The sequence below is a fragment of the Moschus berezovskii genome, chromosome 10, assembly GCF_049115385.1.
Source record: "Moschus berezovskii isolate FMDL1 chromosome 10, NW_MosBer_1.0, whole genome shotgun sequence".
NCBI classification, from domain to species: Eukaryota; Metazoa; Chordata; class Mammalia; order Artiodactyla; family Moschidae; genus Moschus; species Moschus berezovskii.
The window spans coordinates 24195681-24213479 of NC_142469.1; the positions used below are offsets into that span (position 1 = coordinate 24195681).

At 37.7% G+C, this 17799-nt stretch overlaps 1 protein-coding gene across 5 annotated transcripts in view; it reads left to right on the plus strand.

The window, feature by feature from the left end:
• Window positions 1-226: 226 nt before the first annotated feature.
• The window catches only part of TTK (TTK protein kinase), a 42069-nt gene continuing 24496 nt past the window's right edge, over window positions 227-17799 (plus strand). For 3 of the 5 annotated variants that reach the window (XR_016038488.1, XM_055433157.2, XM_055433159.2), the window contains exons 1-11: window positions 227-687; window positions 1831-1971; window positions 4738-4960; window positions 5316-5422; window positions 5810-5953; window positions 7363-7477; window positions 7638-7710; window positions 7801-7895; window positions 9227-9314; window positions 10362-10482; window positions 13962-14110. Coding sequence is in view for 4 of the 5 variants with exons in the window: in XM_055433157.2 (XP_055289132.2) it covers window positions 1833-1971; window positions 4738-4960; window positions 5316-5422; window positions 5810-5953; window positions 7363-7477; window positions 7638-7710; window positions 7801-7895; window positions 9227-9314; window positions 10362-10482; window positions 13962-14110 (1254 nt within the window). In the remaining variant the exon portion in view is untranslated. The remainder of the gene's footprint in view (window positions 688-1830; window positions 1972-4737; window positions 4961-5315; window positions 5423-5809; window positions 5954-7362; window positions 7478-7637; window positions 7711-7800; window positions 7896-9226; window positions 9315-10361; window positions 10483-13961; window positions 14111-17799) is intronic. The other 2 variants (XM_055433163.2, XM_055433162.2) reach the window with 2 other exon arrangements.

Sequence of the window (17799 nt, forward strand, 5' to 3'; positions counted from 1 at the left end):
CGCGCTGAATTCTGACAAAATGGGAGGACCGTGGCTTAAAGAAAAGGCAAAGCGTCATTTAAGGATAGTGGAAGGACTAAGGTTAGTGGAAACTCAAGGGCAAAAAGCACTGAGACTTTTGAGCTGGCGGCAGGGCTGAAGGCATTGAGAGCGACCCTCCCTACCACATCCTCCGGCACCGAGGACCCTGAAGGACCTATAAGTGAGGCGGCGGAGGGGGCGGAGGCCGACTCACCAGGCGCCTTTAAGGTCCTGATGCCGACAGCAGCGTCTGCGCGCGCCTATCTCCCTCTCACCGGCTAACTTTGCCCTAGGGTGGCTCCCTCTGGGGCAAAACCCTGGCCTGCATTTTAAACCGGAAGACGCCGGAATGCTGGTCTATCGGCTCCTGGAACGCACGGAGGCGGTGGAGTCAGAACGGAAGACCCCCGCCGCGAGGGTCGCAGGAAAAGGGGCGGTGCCGGCGCGCACCAACCAATCACAACAGACGCTTCCACGTGGCCAACACTGGCCAATAGGCGACCGCGTCGGTAGCGGCGGGGAAATTCAAACGTGTGTGCGGAGAGGGGCTGGAGTTCCCATCTTTTCTTCTCAGCTCCGCTTTTCCGCGGAGTCCTACCTTGGCGGCGAACGGAGGGGCGGAGGCGGCCGGGGTCTGTGGGCCCTTGAGCCGAGCCGCGCCGGCCGGTGAGCGGTGGGGACGAGGCGGGAGGTTCCCGAGCCTGGCAGAGGACGTGGGGTGGGGCTCACAGGCCGCAGGGGGAGGGGCGGGCCCGCTACCCCCGCCGGTCCTCCTGTTAGTGCCGGGGGTTTATTTGTCGAGGACCCGGGAGGCGAGAGGTAGGTGTATGGACTTGGCTGGGAGAAGGGGCCTGCCAGGGGCTTTGGGGGGAGGCTCCTGCTCTTATGTGGTGTTTTAGAACCGGGAGAGGAGCCGGTGGCCCTGGTTCTGACAGTTACCTTTGGAACCTGGCTTCAAGGGGTGATACCTGGCACCCGCTTTGTCGCTCCTTTTCATTAACTATACTCGAGGTCGGGGGCGGCTTTGATATCAGTGACCCTGGGTTACTGGATTGATGGGTGTGAGAATCATCACAGAGATGACATTGACGGGAAGAAAGACTGCCGACCCTTTGTGGACTTAACAAACATCAACACCGTGGAGATGGAACAAGTACGCATTACTGTACAGATACCGTAGATTCTTGGTATAGGGAATGATTAAGGTAGCACATCACCTTTCTGCCAGATATACAGAAGAATAAGCCTGCTGATATCCCATTTGTGAATAAAGGGCTGTGATGTTGTATGTATTCTGCTTTGTAACCACTTGCAACGCGCAAGTTTACTGACATAAAGCAGGTGAATAAAGGAATGGTTTTTATCATTGTCGAAAGGATTTTTTTATGCCTATATGTTTCTACCAGAATCCAGGCAAATATGCTATCACATTTTTTTAAAAAAAGACTGAATTTGCAGATGGCCCAGAGAAAATAATTCTGGAAAAAGAGTGAAAGGAAGGCGTAGAAGAAAGTTTGAAAGGGGGCAGCAACTTCCCTGTTGTGCAATGCCCTTTTGAAGTTCTGGTGGAAAGAAGGAGTGTACTGAATACTTAGCTGTCGGAAACCTTGCTACAGATTACAAAGGCATGCAATTGTTTTTGTGCACATAGCTTCACAAATACCACCCTGATAATACCTGTGTTGAGATGTGTTCGTTTAACTGATGTTTTAGTCTCCTGGGTTCTAAAAGGCTAGTTGCAACATTTTTTTTTTTTTAATGCTAGTAAAAGTAGGAATTATGAGTAGTTTGATTTCTTTTTTTTCTTAGAAATGGAGGCTGAGGAGTTAAGTGGCAGAGAGTTGACAATTGATTCCATAATGAGCAAAGTGAGAGATATTAAAAATAAATTTAAAAATGAAGATCTTACTGATGAGCTAAGCTTGAATAAAGCCTCCACTGATACTACAGGTGAGTTGCGTTGTTTTGCGTGCCCTCTGAGGTAGAGGAAGGAAATGTTAACTGATTGATGCTCACCAATGAGAGCACAAACATTTTATGTTTTAATCCTTTTGTGTGAAAATAGTTCCACAATTTTCCACTTTGATAAAAAAGGAAACGAGACTATTTATTACAGTTTGCTCAAAGGTGGTTTTCTTAAGTCTTCCATTATTGGCAGCTGTCATTTCTGCTGATATGCTTGCCATCAATAGGTACTCCTTTTTTCCCCCCATATTTTGCCGCAATCTGAGAAAGCCTCACTAATTACAGCTTAATAAAACGGTGTGTAAATTTAAGGCTAACCACACAGTGTATGATGTGAGGAACCTTTCTGTTACCTCCCAGCACTCTGCCAGCCTTTCTTTCCTGTTCTCCTTTGCTCATCCTGTTTCAGCCGTAGTGGCTTCCCTACTGTGTCTCCTGTGTGTCGGACCAACCCCTACCCCCGTGCTTTGTTCTTACTCCCTGCCCACTCTTAAACCTTCTTCAGGTTTTTGCTCAAATGTCTTTTCAGCAAGGCCCTCTCTAATCCATTTATTTATTAAAGCTTTTATTTTGAATTGGGGTATAGCTGATTAACAATGTTGTGATGGTTTCAGCAAATGGGCTTAGCCACACATACACATATATCCTTTCTCTCTCAAACTCCCCTCCTGTCCAGGCTGCAGCACAACATCGAGCAGAATTCCCTATGCTATACGGTAGGTCCTAAGTCACCCGTTTAAGATAGCAGCCTGCTGCATTATTTTTCTCCACTGCAGTAATTGCCTCATATCTCCTTGTTGTTCAGTCACCAAGTCAGGGTCAGTTCTCCGCTGCCCCGTGAACTGTTTCCCTGTCCCTCACCATCTCACTGAGTTTGCCCAAGTTCATGTCATATCTCCTTTAGTCATGTGTTTGTTGCCTGTCTGCTCCACTAGAATGTGAGCTCCATGAGGGCATGGTTTTTATCTGTGGTGCTCTATCTACAGAACTAAGCATGGTTCCTGGCAAGTAGTGGGTACTTAAAATATTCTTTGAATGATGAATGAGTGAAAATACCCAAAGTTTAATGTGTTAGTTTTATGAAAAGTGTTAGCTTAGAAGCTGAACTCTTTACTATATTTTAGGTTGTTGAAAAAGTCACCTTTCGATAAGTTTTGTTTTATCTATAGTAACAATTCAATGGATGAGGAATTGGAAAGCAAAGGGAAGAACCTATCCATATAAATAGTCATGATGGCAGGTCATATTCCTTGAAACAACTTAGGAACTTATCATTTTGCTGTTAAGCAAAGTTTTTAATGGTGATAGAATAAACACTTTATTTTGTGTATTTAAGTAGCACCAATGAAGGTTATGGCTTCCCTGGTGACTCAGTGGTAAAGAATCTGCCTGCCAATGCAGGAGATGTGAGTTCAATCCCTGGGTCAGAAAGATCCCCTGGAGAAGGAAATGGCAACGCACTCCAGTATTCTTGCCTGGGAAATCCCATGGACAGTGGAGCCTGGTAGGCTGCAATCCATGGGGTCACAAAAGAGTCGGACATGACTTAACAATAAAGCTTATTTACAACAGGGTAGATGAGTCCCTATTTAAAATGCTTAGCTTGCTCAAAACTGTGAATATCTAACATGTTGATAAGTGGGATATAAGACATAATATTGAGTAAGGTTAAACCTGGTTTCTAGATGAGAAGAATTTACCTATTTACCATACTGCATTATAATACATGTTTAGGTCAAATGACTGCTGACATAATAGAGACAGGAGGCTTTGAACAGGGAGAGAGAGCACAGTGAATGAGAAATACATCTGCATTTTTTAAGACTTTTTTAGAAAACTTGAAGGCAAACTTGTTAGGAAAGTGATGGGAAATGAAACTGGAAAGTGAAGTTAAGATCAAAACAGATTATGGGTAAAAACAAAGTTCTGAATCTGTTATGTTTTAGTAAAAAGCAAAAGCAGTAATTTTGTTTGTAAAAGCAAATATTTAGCCCTCGTTGAAGGTAACTGAAACAAATAGAAGGGATGATAGTTTCTCTTAAAAATCTAAATTTAATAATGTTTAGTAATGACTAAAGTAACCTGAACAGGACACTGACATTAAATCACGTTGTCTTTTAAAATCTATTAACAGCAAAGAATATTTAAAATAAATTACAATGTGAAAATTATGGAGAAATGTGGGTAACTTGGAAGGAGAAGAAAATGACCATATGAGTTGCTTATCTTCTGTAAACTGGTTTTGTTTGATTGATTGAAAAGTAAATTGAGGAATATGGAGATAATATTGGATGGATAAGGTTGTTAAGAAGGTTATGTTAGGACTAGGACCATACATTTCTAAATTTTTAATAAGTCATTGATGAAGAATTTTCCACGAAAGTTGGTACTGGTGGTGGTAGGAGAGGCTTAGGTTTTCTTTGACTTGTTAGGATGCTAAAATAAAATTATACTGCTACAGGATAGTTTTCTTAGACTGCATATGGTATTTTAAAGCTACTCATAAACATTTCCAAATTCTCTTTTCTTCAAAATATGCAGCTTTTTACAGTAAAATATACCCTTTTAAAAGATATAAATGCAGTAAATAAATTGATTATATTTATATGAATTGTTAAAGTTTTAAAAAATATTTTAAGGAGTTTGTGTGCATTTGTACTGAGAGTATAAATGATTACCTATAATTGAAAAGAAAAGTGCAATTTGCTATTTATGACTTTCTTTTTTTGCTGTATTTTGTCCCTCATTCAGATAACTCAGGAACTGTTAACCAAATAATGATGATGGCAAACAACCCAGAGGATTGGTTGAATTTGTTGCTCAAACTGGAGAAAAACAGTGTCCCTTTAAATGATGCCCTTTTAAATAAATTGATTGGTCGTTACAACCAAGCAATTGAAGCACTTCCTCCAGATAAATATGGCCAAAATGAGAGTTTTGCTAGGATTCAAGTGAGATTTGCTGAACTAAAAGCGTAAGTGTTAGCATTTTAACTGTATTCAGCTAACTACATTACATAACACATAACTATATCACCCAAAGGTAAAATGAAAACATGTTGTCAGAACTACTTGTAAGAAGTTTAATATTTTTTTACCAGGTCTTTTTGTTTATAATTAACAAGTGAATTTGTAAACTTTCTTTACAGTGTACATATTTCCACAAAATTACATACTGTAGACTCCACCTAAAATTTTTTAAAAATTAACTTATTTAATTTTACAGACAGAAAACAATATTCTGTGTCTTCTGGAAAATAGAATGAGGAGTTATCAAACAGGCAACTGTGTTCTTTTTCTTAAAACTTGACTCTGAAATCTTTATTTCAGTATTCAAGAGCCAGATGATGCACGTGACTACTTCCAGATGGCCAGAGCAAACTGCAAGAAATTTGCTTTCGTGCATATATCTTTTGCCCAGTTTGAACTATCACAAGGTAATCTGAAAATGTCAAGTCCAAATTTTAAGTAAAAGATAACTTCCTATTGTAACTTAAATCATGTGTGTGAAATAGAAATAATGAGGTAAAAGGCCTGAAAGTTGATCAGATGAAAATTCAGGGAAGGATGCTACCTGAGTATAAGTGTATGAAATATTTGTTATACTAGCCCTTTCACTTGCACATTACACAAGTTAAACTGTTTGACATGAATTGTTATCAGAAGTGAGAAATTGCTTATTTGCTTATTAAAAAAAATGTGTGAGCCTTGGAATAAATATTTTTGCTTGAGACTTTAAAATTTCTTTCCTAGGTTCTGAAGAATATGTATCTGGGGAGTAAAGGTTACTGCATTAAAATGACTGTTATTTTTTACTTTGTTAGGTAATTTCAAAAAAAGTAAGCAACTTCTTCATAAAGCTGTGGAATGCGGAGCAGTGCCACTTGAAATGCTGGAAATTGCCATTCGGAATTTAAACCTTCAGAAAAAGCAGCTGCTTTCAGAGGAGGAAAGGAAGAGCTTATCTGGTAAATATGTTTGTGTGTGCTAATACTTTTTTGTGGTGTTTAGTCCTGCAAAAAAAGGGATTCAGTATAATATTTTATAGAAAAATATTTTTTATTTAGAATGATCAAAATCTTAGATTAAGTTTTAGATGTAAAGGCGGTGAGACTTGCAGAAGTAACAAAGTCATTACTTTCTTGTTGGCATTTTTTTCCCCAGTCAAACTCTAATTCAGTTCAGTTCAGTTGCTCAGTCGTGTCCGACTCTTTGTGACCCCATGAATCACAGCATGCCAGGCCTCCCTGTCCATCACCAACTCCCGGAGTTCACTCAAACTCGTGTCCATCGAGTCGGTGATGCCATCCAGCCATCTCATCCTCTGTCGTCCCCTTCTCCCGCCCCCAATCCCTCCCAGCATCAGAGTCTTTTCCAGTGAGTCAACTCGTTGCATGAGGTGGCCAAAGTATTGGAGTTTCAGCTTCAGCATCAGTCCTTCCAATGAACACCCAGGATTGATCTCCTTAATTAGTAACACATTAAAACAACTCAGTAAAAACAGTAAGGCACTGGGACTCCCCTGGTGGTCTTGAGATTGAGACTTCTGCTTCCACTGCAGGGATACAGGTTCAATCCCTGGTAGGGAACTAGGATCCCATATGCCACAAAGCATGGCCAAAAAATAAATAAGTAAAAATAAAATTAGCATCTACCAAAAAAATATACACTTTAAAATAAAACAAGGTCCCAATGTATAGCACAGGGAACTATATTAAATATCTGCAATAAATTGTAATGGAAAAGAACATGAAAAGGTGTGTGTATATGTATATATGTATGTATGTATGTATAATTTAATTACTTTGCTGTACACCAGAAACTGACACAACATTGTGAATCAACTGTATTTCAATTAAGAAAACAAACAGGGACTCCTCTAGTGGTCCTGTGGTTAAGAATCTGCCCTGCAGTGCAGGGGACCCAGGTTCCATCCGTGGTTAGGGAGTTAAGATCCCACATATTGTGGGACAGTTAAGCCTGCAAGCTACAAGTACTGAGCGCTGTGCGCTCTGGAGCCCGTGTACCACAGGGGAAGATCCTGCATGACGCAGTGAGGATCCCACATGGGGTAACGAAGACCCAAGGCAGGCAAATAAGTAACAAACCAAACAAACTTGATCTAGGCCAGCGAATCACTTTTTGCTGTTAGAAATAAGGAACGTGCCTTTACTCTGGGTAAACAGTTATGTAATTATGAAACTGTTATGAAATATCATTGGATAATTGGCATCACAGCATCTTCATATCTGAATATCTTATTTGGGGACAAATATTTACTATGAATTGACTTTTAAAGTATTATTTATGAGATTTTTTTTTTGTGTGTATTCTTTATGTCTTTACAAATTTAATTATAGTTTCAAAATGTTTACAGCATCTACAGTATCAAGTGCGCAAGAACCATTTCCCAATACACTTGGACATTTACAGAATAGGAACATCAGTTGTGATTCTAAAGGACAAACTACTAAAGCCCGGTTCTTATATGGGTAAGAAAACTGAATTCATTTTTTAAATATTCATCATACATTTATATCATTTATACATCTGCATATATGTTTTCATGTTATAATAGTGTTTAGCAGTTGATGAAAATGCTTGTATCAATATTATTCTTTTAAAAATCGGCTTTTCTTTCTTTCTCTTTAGAGAGAACATCCCCCCTCAAAATACAGAGATAGGCTATCTAAATCCCTTGAAACAAACAAACAAGGCTAAACGGGTAAGTTATTTTTTACTTTGATTAAAGCAGTAGTGGTAAGGTCTATGCTTATTTCCTAGTTAGTTACTTAATCTTCCAAAACATTTTTAGTCATGCCCATTTGGAAGAGTCCCAGTTAACCTTCTAAGTAGCCCGGATTCCCTTGAGAAGACGGATGTTTCAGTTGCACCACATTTTACTAAAAGGTATGTTTGAGTTTTAATTTTTGTTTTCAAAACTTGAAGACTGATGGCAAAATGATCATAAAGTCTCTTACTACATAAAAGTAGTTATGAGTACATTTTTATTTAGAATGAGGAATGAGTGGGAAATATGACTTTATTTTGCTTTTTCTCTCATTAAAAATATTCATTAAAGCAACTGTTGAAAAGTTAGGAAACATAAAAGAAAAAGTATTAAGTTAATATGAAACTTATAGGACTATGCACAGACTAGCCTAGCAGTAAAAACTCATGACATTTGAATTGCTTATGGTAGCCTCTCTGGTAAGACACACTAATGTGTGTGTAAGTGTGAGTGGGAAGTCTGAAAACAATTTTCTTTGTGGCTAGTTCAAGGAAAACGCAGCTATTGGTAGGAAAAATGATTAACTCACTCATTTGCTTATGAGCCTTGGGCTTCAAGAAGTGGGGCAGGGTAGGTAGAGATGAAATATTGTCCACCACATCTGAAGTGTTCTCCTTTCTTCAGTTTGAAAAATGAGAATCTCGTAATCCAGCTTAGCTAAGGGTCTTCCTTTTTCTGGTGTATTTTTAACTCTAACCACTGTTCATAACATTATTTCTAATGGAAAAGACTCCTGGATTCCACAGATCATTTTGCCAGTAAACTTTAGAGATAAAACATTGTTTTTAGCTGGTGTCTTCTCTACTTAAATGCTTATTATACTTAAGGTTTGACTGAATATTGATATTAAAGAGCATTTTGGATGTCAAGGTTAAGCTCTAAAAATCTTATGAGGTGACTATTTTCTGGTTGTCTTCATTTCAAGTACTAGCTCAAGAATAAAGGAGACTTTCTCCACTCCATAAGAACAAAAACAAACCAGCCATTTTCTTGGTGCTTGATACACTGTGAGCTGGGCACTGTGGAGGCCCATAGGAGGGTCTACACCCTAGTTCTTATCCTTAAAGCTATTTACAACCTGAAATGTAGTTTAATCTACACACTGCTGTTTCCTTATTCTTTCCCATATTCATGGCTTTACTCCAGCTGTTGGAATAGGGGAGGCAGTCACCTGCTTACTACTCATCTCTGTCACTTTTGTCACTGCCCAACACCTAATTTAGTCACATTTATATTGGAATCTTATTACTGTTAAAAACACCTTTTCAAGTGATTTTTCCAATTAAAAGATGTACATATTTAAAAACCTAACTTTAAAATGAAAAAGATTAAATGACTTTCCTAATTCTAAAAAATAATAATAATAAAAAATAAAATGAAAAAGATAATACCCTGAAACCCTGAAATGATTGATTTCAAATTAAACAATTGTTTTGTTTCATGGTAACAGACATATCTCTGGGTCAGAGTGCCGAGATACAATCACGCCTGGATCTAAATCAAGTGGAAATGATTCCAGCGAATTGAGACATTTAAAGGTTTTTCCATTTTCAAATCTTTATCTGGAGCAAGGGTTCCTGACCCAGGGTTCATGGAGCTTTTTCTGGGAAAGGGATCCATGGTTTATGTATCTCCAACAGTGTTCCTAAAACCCCACTAATGGGAAGTGACACAGAAGTCCTAAACTGTTTCTCCTCAGTGGAAGTGGGAGGGCAGGGAATGACCATCTTCTGTTGAAGTAGTATTTATTATATAGTGTTCAAGCAGGTTAGTTGGCCTGGGTTTGGGAATAATGGGGCAAACATTGTCCCCCAGCTTTTGTTTCTTGGTGTGTTGAATCATATGATATGATAGCAAATTCGACAAAAATGAGAGGGTGTTTTTGTGGTGGGGCAGAGGTGAGGGCTTTAAGATAATCAATCCCGATGTCCTAATATGGCAGACATATGAACTTCCAAGACAGGAAGTAGCTTTAGTCCCTGGTGCACTGATTTTTAGGGGTTATACTGTTCCTACTGAAGTTCAGTTAGACCCTTGGCATCATAATATGGGTCTTTTCAGTTTTACATTCTTCGTAATTTCTCTCTCTCTTTGATGATGTATCCTTTTAAATAATGAGTTTAACTAATTTACAGCTATTTTAGGGAATAGCACATAGTTGTGTCAGGAGTTTACTTTTGGGATTTAGAATAAGTACTGTCTTAGACTTCTACAAATCTTAATTTTGACCATTGCTGTTGTTTTTGGTGATAAAATAATATAGTAACAAAATAGTGAAGCATGTTTTTTGTTGGATTTAAGCTTTCTAATCTCTTTTTAAGTGAATATGTTTTATCATTTGATAATATGTCTACTGAAAGCAAATTGGCCAAATCTATCATTATGGCCGTTCCCATTGCTCTAGTCAATAATCCAAGAAGTTATTTTTGCTGGAAGTTTGTGAGTCTACATATAATTATGATAATTTTCCTAGCACTCTTTTCATATAGATGAGACTCTAGTATATTAAACACTAAGATTAGTACTACTTCTGTTTTTAAGACTTTGTCTTATATCAAATTGAAATAAAATCTTACTCTATGTAGTCTGTTCAAAATATTCGTTCCAAGGAACCTGTGATGTCAGATGAGAAGAGTTCTGAACTTATTACTGATTCAGTAACCCTGAAGAATAAAAGTGAATCAAGTTTTCTAACAAAATTAGAAGGTAAGAGTGACAAAATAGACTACCTCTTTAATTAAGAGAACCACTTTGTTACTTGTGAAAGTTGACCAGTCCCCTAACAATTACCATGGAAGAGTAGGTCCCTTTATCTTGTGTTACAGTTAAATTGTATACAGTATATGAAAAGTATTAAATTCTATAGCAGAGGATTTGCCTAAAAGATGTGTAAGAGAATAGAGGGAAAATTCAATGTCATTGAGTCAGTTTTCTCAGTTGGCTTGAGAAGTATTTGGGAAAGCACATGAAAGGTATATTTATATGACAGTTCTCTCTTTCCTCTCTTGTCAAACATTTGCTTTTCCACTATATGTGTACTATGGTGAATATTCTGCTGCTACTGCTGCTAAGTCACTTCAGTCGTGTCCGACTCTGTGTGACCCCATAGACGGTAGCCCACCAGGCTCCCCCATCCCTGGGATTCTCCAGGCAAGAACACTGGAGTGGGTTGCCATTTCCTTCTCCAATGTGTGAAAGTGAAAAGTGAAAGTGAAGTCGCTCAGTCGTGTCCGACCCTTAGTGACCCCACGGACTGCAGCCTACCAGGCTCCTCCATCCATGGGATTTTCTAGGCAATAGTACTGGAGTGGCTTGCCATTGCCTTCTCTGGGTGAATATTCTAAGAGCATATAAATGAATGAGACAGGTTTTAGCCCTGAAAGTCCATGTCTCAGGAAACCCTGAAAACTGGGATGCCATTATTTTGATTGGGATCATCAGCATTCCTTGATACCCGCAGGGAATTGTTTCTAGGATCCCCCACGGATGCTCAGATCCTAGAATGCTCAAGTCCTTTATATAAAATGATGTAGTATACTCAGTTCTGTGGAACCTGTGGATATAAAGGGCCAACTATAGATTCCTTTTCCTGATATTTGGAGGAAATGATTTTATTTTATATTTTCATGGCATCTATTACAAACTGATATGATTGCAAAAGCATCTTTACCAAAAATGCTTGTTTATAGTACTGATCTGGCACCTAACTTAATGCTAAGTGAATGCTTATTGAGTACCCACACTATGTTACTGGTATTTATTGTGTAGTAAAATTGCAATCAGAAAACCACCCAAAGCATAAGAATACAGCCCAATGAAATACCATTTCTTTCACATGCATTTCTATCAAGTATATTCAGGGCGGGTGGTCAGGTTCATAGGATGTGTATATATTCAGCTCATCGATAGTACCAAGCAGTTTTCCAAAGTGTTGTGTTTGACCAGCACTTATATTGGCTTTTACTCCATATTCTTCCCAATCATTTTATTGTTGGTTTTCAATGTTACACATTCTGATTCTGCTAAGTAATAGTTCATTGTGGTTTTAATTTGCATTTTCCTACTGTCTAATGATGTTGAATGCCTCCTTGTGTTTATTGGCCATTTGGGTATCTTCTCAAGTGTTTGTTCAAGTATCACCAATTTTTCTATTGAGTGTCCTTTTTCTTTTCGCAATGATTTTTTGGTCTAGATACAGTTCCTTTGTTGAGTACATGTGTTACAAGTAACTTCTCCCATAATGTGGCGGAGACTTGATTAAATTTTAAATTATCATGCATTTTAATTTATCAGTCTTTTCCTTTGTGGTGAGTGTTTTCTGTGTCTTTAAACAAATCTTCCTGCTCAAAGATCATAAAGATATTTCCATATGTTTTGGAAGGTATTATTTTACCTTTCACATTTAGACTTATATTCTACTTGAATTTAATGTTTATGTATGGTTAAGATGAAGTGTCAGGATTCATTTTTTTCTTCTCCATGCAGATATCTAGTAGGCTCCAGCAGCATTTATTGAAAAGACCTTTTCATCCCCTCAGTGAATTGTTATAAATTAGATGAGTTTGTTTGTGATGTCTAGTTTTTGGATACTTCTCTGTTCCATACTCCTTTTATGACTTTGTGCTAATTCTGTCTTCATTACTGAAGTCAGTCTTCATATCTGTCAGTGTAAATCTTCCAATTTGTTTCTTTGTTACAGACTTTTAGTTATTTAAGCCTTTTGGATTTCCATATAAAATGTTAGAATCTGTCAGATTCCTTTTTTCTTTTTTTTTTTAATGGTATTTTGTTTGAGTTCTAGTGAGACAAGTTGACATCTTAACAAATAAATTTTCTAGTCTGCTAACCTAGCATACCCCTTCATTCATTTAAGTAGTCTTTAAAACATTATTGAAAACATTGTTTTCTGTGTAGAGATTTTGCATTTCTTTTGCTAGAGATATACCTAGATATTTGATATTTTTGATAATACTCTTTGCGGCCCCATGGACTGTAGAGTACCATGCTCCTGCATTCATGGGAGTTTCCAGGCAAGAGTACTGGAGTGGGTTGCCTTTTTCTTCTCCAGAGGATCTTCCTGACCCAGGGATCAAACCCGGGTCTCCCACACTGTGGGCAGACGCTTTACCATCTGAGCCACCACGGAAGTCCAATACAATGATGGGATCTTTAAAAAAAAATTTATACTTTGCTTCTTTGTTGCTAGTATATAAAACTACAACTGATTTTTAATTATAGAGACATTGTTAAAATCACTGTTTACATCTAATATTTGCCTATGAATTCTTTCATGTTGTTTGAAAATAATATAACATTTTTTTTCTTCCAATCCTTTTACTTTAATTTCTTTACTGTGTTGCATTTATAACCTCTAGAATAATGGTGAATAGAAAGAATGATAGGTGGCATTTTTGTTCATTCCTTAGAGAGACACTCACTGTTTTACCCTTCTATAATAACTGGCTTAGAGTCTTAAAGCTGTTCTTTATCATATATCAAAACAGATTGAGGTTAACAGTTTTTTTGTGACTGGGTGTTTAATTTTATGAGATACCTTTTCTGTGTTTATTGAGTTGGTCACGTACTTTTTTTATTATTATGCCAAATTAACTTTCAGTGTTAGGCAAACTTTACATTTAGGAATAAGCACAACTTGGATTTAATTTATTGTACCTTTTGTATATCGCTTGCAAATATTTTGTTTAGAATTTTTGCATTTGTCATGATAGGGATGGAATAGTGACATTCATGAAATAGTCAATATTGTTGAGTCTCTTGTTCAGAGACCCTTAAGATAGTAAATTACAGGCTAGCTTAAGGTAAAATTTTGTTTAAAAAACTAGGTTTATGAAAAGTGGTGAACTGGCTTTTATTAGTGAGACTTTATGATATATGTTTTTGGACTTTTGCGTATTTATTTCTTTGCTTTCTGGTTAAAAACAGAAGTATTTAAACTGAGAATAGTCTCTGATAAAGCTCTAGATAACAACCTAGGAAGATGCCTGTTGCAGCTTTGTAAAATTGACTTGCTAAAAGCAAATTGTCACTAACTGGCTAAAGCTTTTAATTTCTGTTTATAAGAGCAAAACGCTAATACAGTTTGTAACATGTTCGGTTGTTTAGGTTTAATTTTGTTATTATCCAATATTCTTGCCCATTAATGACAACAATAAATGCAATTGCAGAAACTAAAGAACATCAAGAACTAAAGGTTCCAGAAAGTGATCTGAAACAATGGCAGTCAAAGAGAAAGTCTGAATGTGCAAATCAGAATGCTGCTGCATCTTCCAGTCAGTGGCAGATTCCAGAGGTAATCCCCAAAGTTGATACAGAGGTAATTTTCTTTTCCACATGAAGTGTAGCATTTTTCATAATGTGATGAGCATGTTAAATGTTTTCTTCTTGTATTAAATTCTTTAGTGGAGTAGTTTGCTCAAAAGAGTGTGTGTGTGTGTGTGTGTGTTTTAAATTCACAAAACAATGATCAGTAACAATTATAGGTTTAGTTTAGTAACGGTATATATCAAGCTGAATGCTTTTCTGCTTTCAATAGTATTTCTAGATTGCAGGTAGACTGGTGCAGAGGTCAGCAAACTACAGTAGCCTAGGAGCCAAATCTCATTCCCAGCCTGAATGTAAACAACACTTTTTGGGAACACCACTATGTCCATTTATTTACTACTGTCTTTGCCTGTTTTTGAACTATAAGAGCAGAACTAAGTAATTGCAACAGAAACCTCATGGATAAATAGAAAAATAGAGACTAGATAATGTGAATTCATAACAAGTTGAATGATCATTCCCCATGGCTGGGGTCTATTTCAGAAGAAAGGATCTGTTAGATACAGCTGAATACAGTCCTTGGTCATACTCTCCTTACAATTAATTTTCAATTGTAGTCTCACTCAGCAGTTCTCAAATATTTCAGTCTTGGGATCCTCTTTTATATTATTAATTATTGAAGCCTCTAGAGAACTTTGGTTTATTGTAGGCTGTTGATCTCTATTTGCTATATTAGAAAGTAAAACCAATAAATTTTTAAAGTATTTGCTAATTTATTAAAAATATTAATAATAAGCATATTACATGTAAATAATACTTTTATGAAAAAAGTATTTTGTTTCATTGAGGTATAATTGATATATAATGTATTAATTTTAGGTATATGACATTATGATTCGATATTTGTATATAAAGTTGACCCTTGCACGACATGTGTTTGAACTGTGTGGGAACTAATGCATGGATTTTTTTTCAGTACATATGTATTATAGTACTACATGATTTTCTGTTGATTGACTCTGAGGTTGTGAAACAGTGGATATAGAACTCCAACTGTAAATTTATACGTGGATTTTTGACTTTGTGGGTAGTCAGTGCCCCTAACCTCTGAGCAGTTCAAGAATCAACTCTATTGAGAAATGATCACCACAATAAGTCTAGTTAGCGTTCATCACCATACCTGATTACACATTTTTTCTTCTGATGAGAATTTTTAATATCTACTCACTTCAGTTCAATTCAGTTGAGTCGCTCAGTCATGTCTGACTCTTTGCGACCCCATGAATCACAGCACTCCAGGCCTCCCTGTCCATCACCAACTCCCAGAGTTCACTCAAAAACTCATGTCCATCGAGTCGGTGATGCCATCCAGCCATCTCATTCTCTGTCGTCCCCTTCTCCTCCCGCCCCCAATCCCTCCCAGCATCAGAGTCTTTTCCAGTGAGTCAACTCGTCGCATGAGGTGGCCAAAGTATTGGAATTTCAGCTTTAGCATCAGTCCTTCCAATGAACACCCAGGACTGATCTCCTTTAGAATGGACCGGTTGGATCTCCTTGCAGTCCAAGGGACTCTCAAGAGTCTTCTCCAGCACCACAGTTCAAAAGCATCAATTCTTCGGCGATCAGCTTTCTTCACAGTCCAACTCTCACATCCATACATGACCCACTGGAAAAACCATAGCCTTGACTAGACGGACCTTTGTTGGCAAAGTAATGTATCTGCAATTTTTAATATGCTATCTAGGTTGGTCATAATTTTCCTTCTAAGGAGTAAGCATCTTTTAATTTCATGGCTGCAATCACCATCTGCAGTGATTTTGGAGCCCAAAAAAATAAAGTCTGACACTGTTTCCACTGTTTCCCCATCTATTTCCCATGAAGTGATGGGACCAGATGCCATGATCTTTGTTTTCTGAATGTTGAGTTTTAAACCAACTTTTTCACTCTCCTCTTTCACTTTCATCAAGAGGCTTTTTAGTTCCTCTTCACTTTCTGCCATAAGGGTGGTGTCATCTGCATATCTGAGGTTATTGATATTTCTCCTGGCAATCTTGATTCCAGCTTGTGCTTCTTCCAGCCCAGCGTTCCTTGTGATGCACTCTGCATATAAGTTAAATAAGCAGGGTGACAATATACAGCCTCAACGCACTCCTTTTCCTATCTGGAACCAGTCTGTTGTTCCATGTCCAGTTCTAATTGTTGCTTCCTGACTTGCATACAGGTTTCTCAAGAGGCAGGTCAGGTGGTCTGGTATTCCCATCTCTTTCAGAATTTTCCACAGTTTATTGTGATCCTGGTGGCTCAGACGGTAAAATATCTGCCTACAATGCGGGAGACCCGGGTTCAATCCCTAGGTTGGGAAGATCTCCTGGAGAAGGGAATGGCCACCCATTCCAGTATTCTTGCACCCCCCGCCCCAAAAGAGGGGCTCAAAGAAATCATACATGCTATCTTCTCACTTAGCAGCTTTCAAATGTGCAACACAGTATTATTAATTATAGTCACCACATTGTGCATTGTGTGCCAATGATTGATTTATTTTGTAACTGGAAGCTTGTACGTTTGATCCTCTTCACCCATCTCCACTCCTCCCACCCACACCCCTTGGCAAGCCCCAAACTATCTGTGAGCTTGGTCTTTTGCTTTTTTTCCCCTCCAGATTTTATATGTAAGTGATACAATGCAGTATTTGTCTTTCTCTGGCTATTTCACTTGGTGTGATGTCCTCAAGATCCATCTGTGTTGTCACTAATGGCAAGATTTCGTACCTTTTATGTCTGAATAATAGTCCATTGTATATATGTACCACATTTTCTTTATCCCTTCAGCCATAAATTAATATTTAGATTGTTTCTCTTTCTTGGCTATCATAAATACTGCTGCTATGAACATGAGAGTACAGACATCTTTTCAAGTTAGTGTTTTCCTTTTCTTTGGATAAATACCTAGAAGTAGAGTTGCTAGGTCATATGGTAGTTCTGTTTTTAATTTTTTGAGGATCTTCCGTACTGTTTTCCACTGTGGCTGCACTAGTATACATTTTCACCAACCCTGCACAAGACTTCCATTTTCTCCATATCCTTGGCAACACTTGTTATTTCTTATCTTTATGATAATAGGCATTTTGACAGGTATGGGGTGATCCATCATTGTGGTTTTGATTTACATTTCCCTGATGATTGGTGATGTTGAACTTCTTTTCATATCCATTGGATATTTATTTATATGTCTTCTATGAAAAAATATCTTATCAGGTCCTTTGTCCATTTTTAAGTTGGTTATTTGATTTTTGGTATTGAGTTGTAATGAGTTCCTTGTGTATTTTGGCTATTAACCTCTTAATGGATATGTGGTTTGCAAATATTTTCTCCCATTTCATAGTTTGTCTTTTTTATTTTGTTGATGGTTTCCTTTGCTGTGCAGCTTTCTAGTTTGATGTAGTCCTATTTGTTTATCGTTGCTTTTGTCTTTACATTTGGTGTCTGATCCAAAAATTCATTGCTAAGACCCATGTTAAGGAGCTTACCACCCGAGTTTTCTTCTAGAAGGTTTATATTTTAAGGTGTTACATTCAAGTCTTTAATTCATTTTGAGTTAATTTTTGTGTGTAGTGTGAGAAGGTAGTCCAGTTTCATTGTTTTCCAAGTGGCTGTCCAGTTTTCTGAAGACCATTGATCTATGTCTGTTTCTTGCAAATATATTGTCTTGAATACTGTAACTTTGTACTGTGGTTTGAAATTA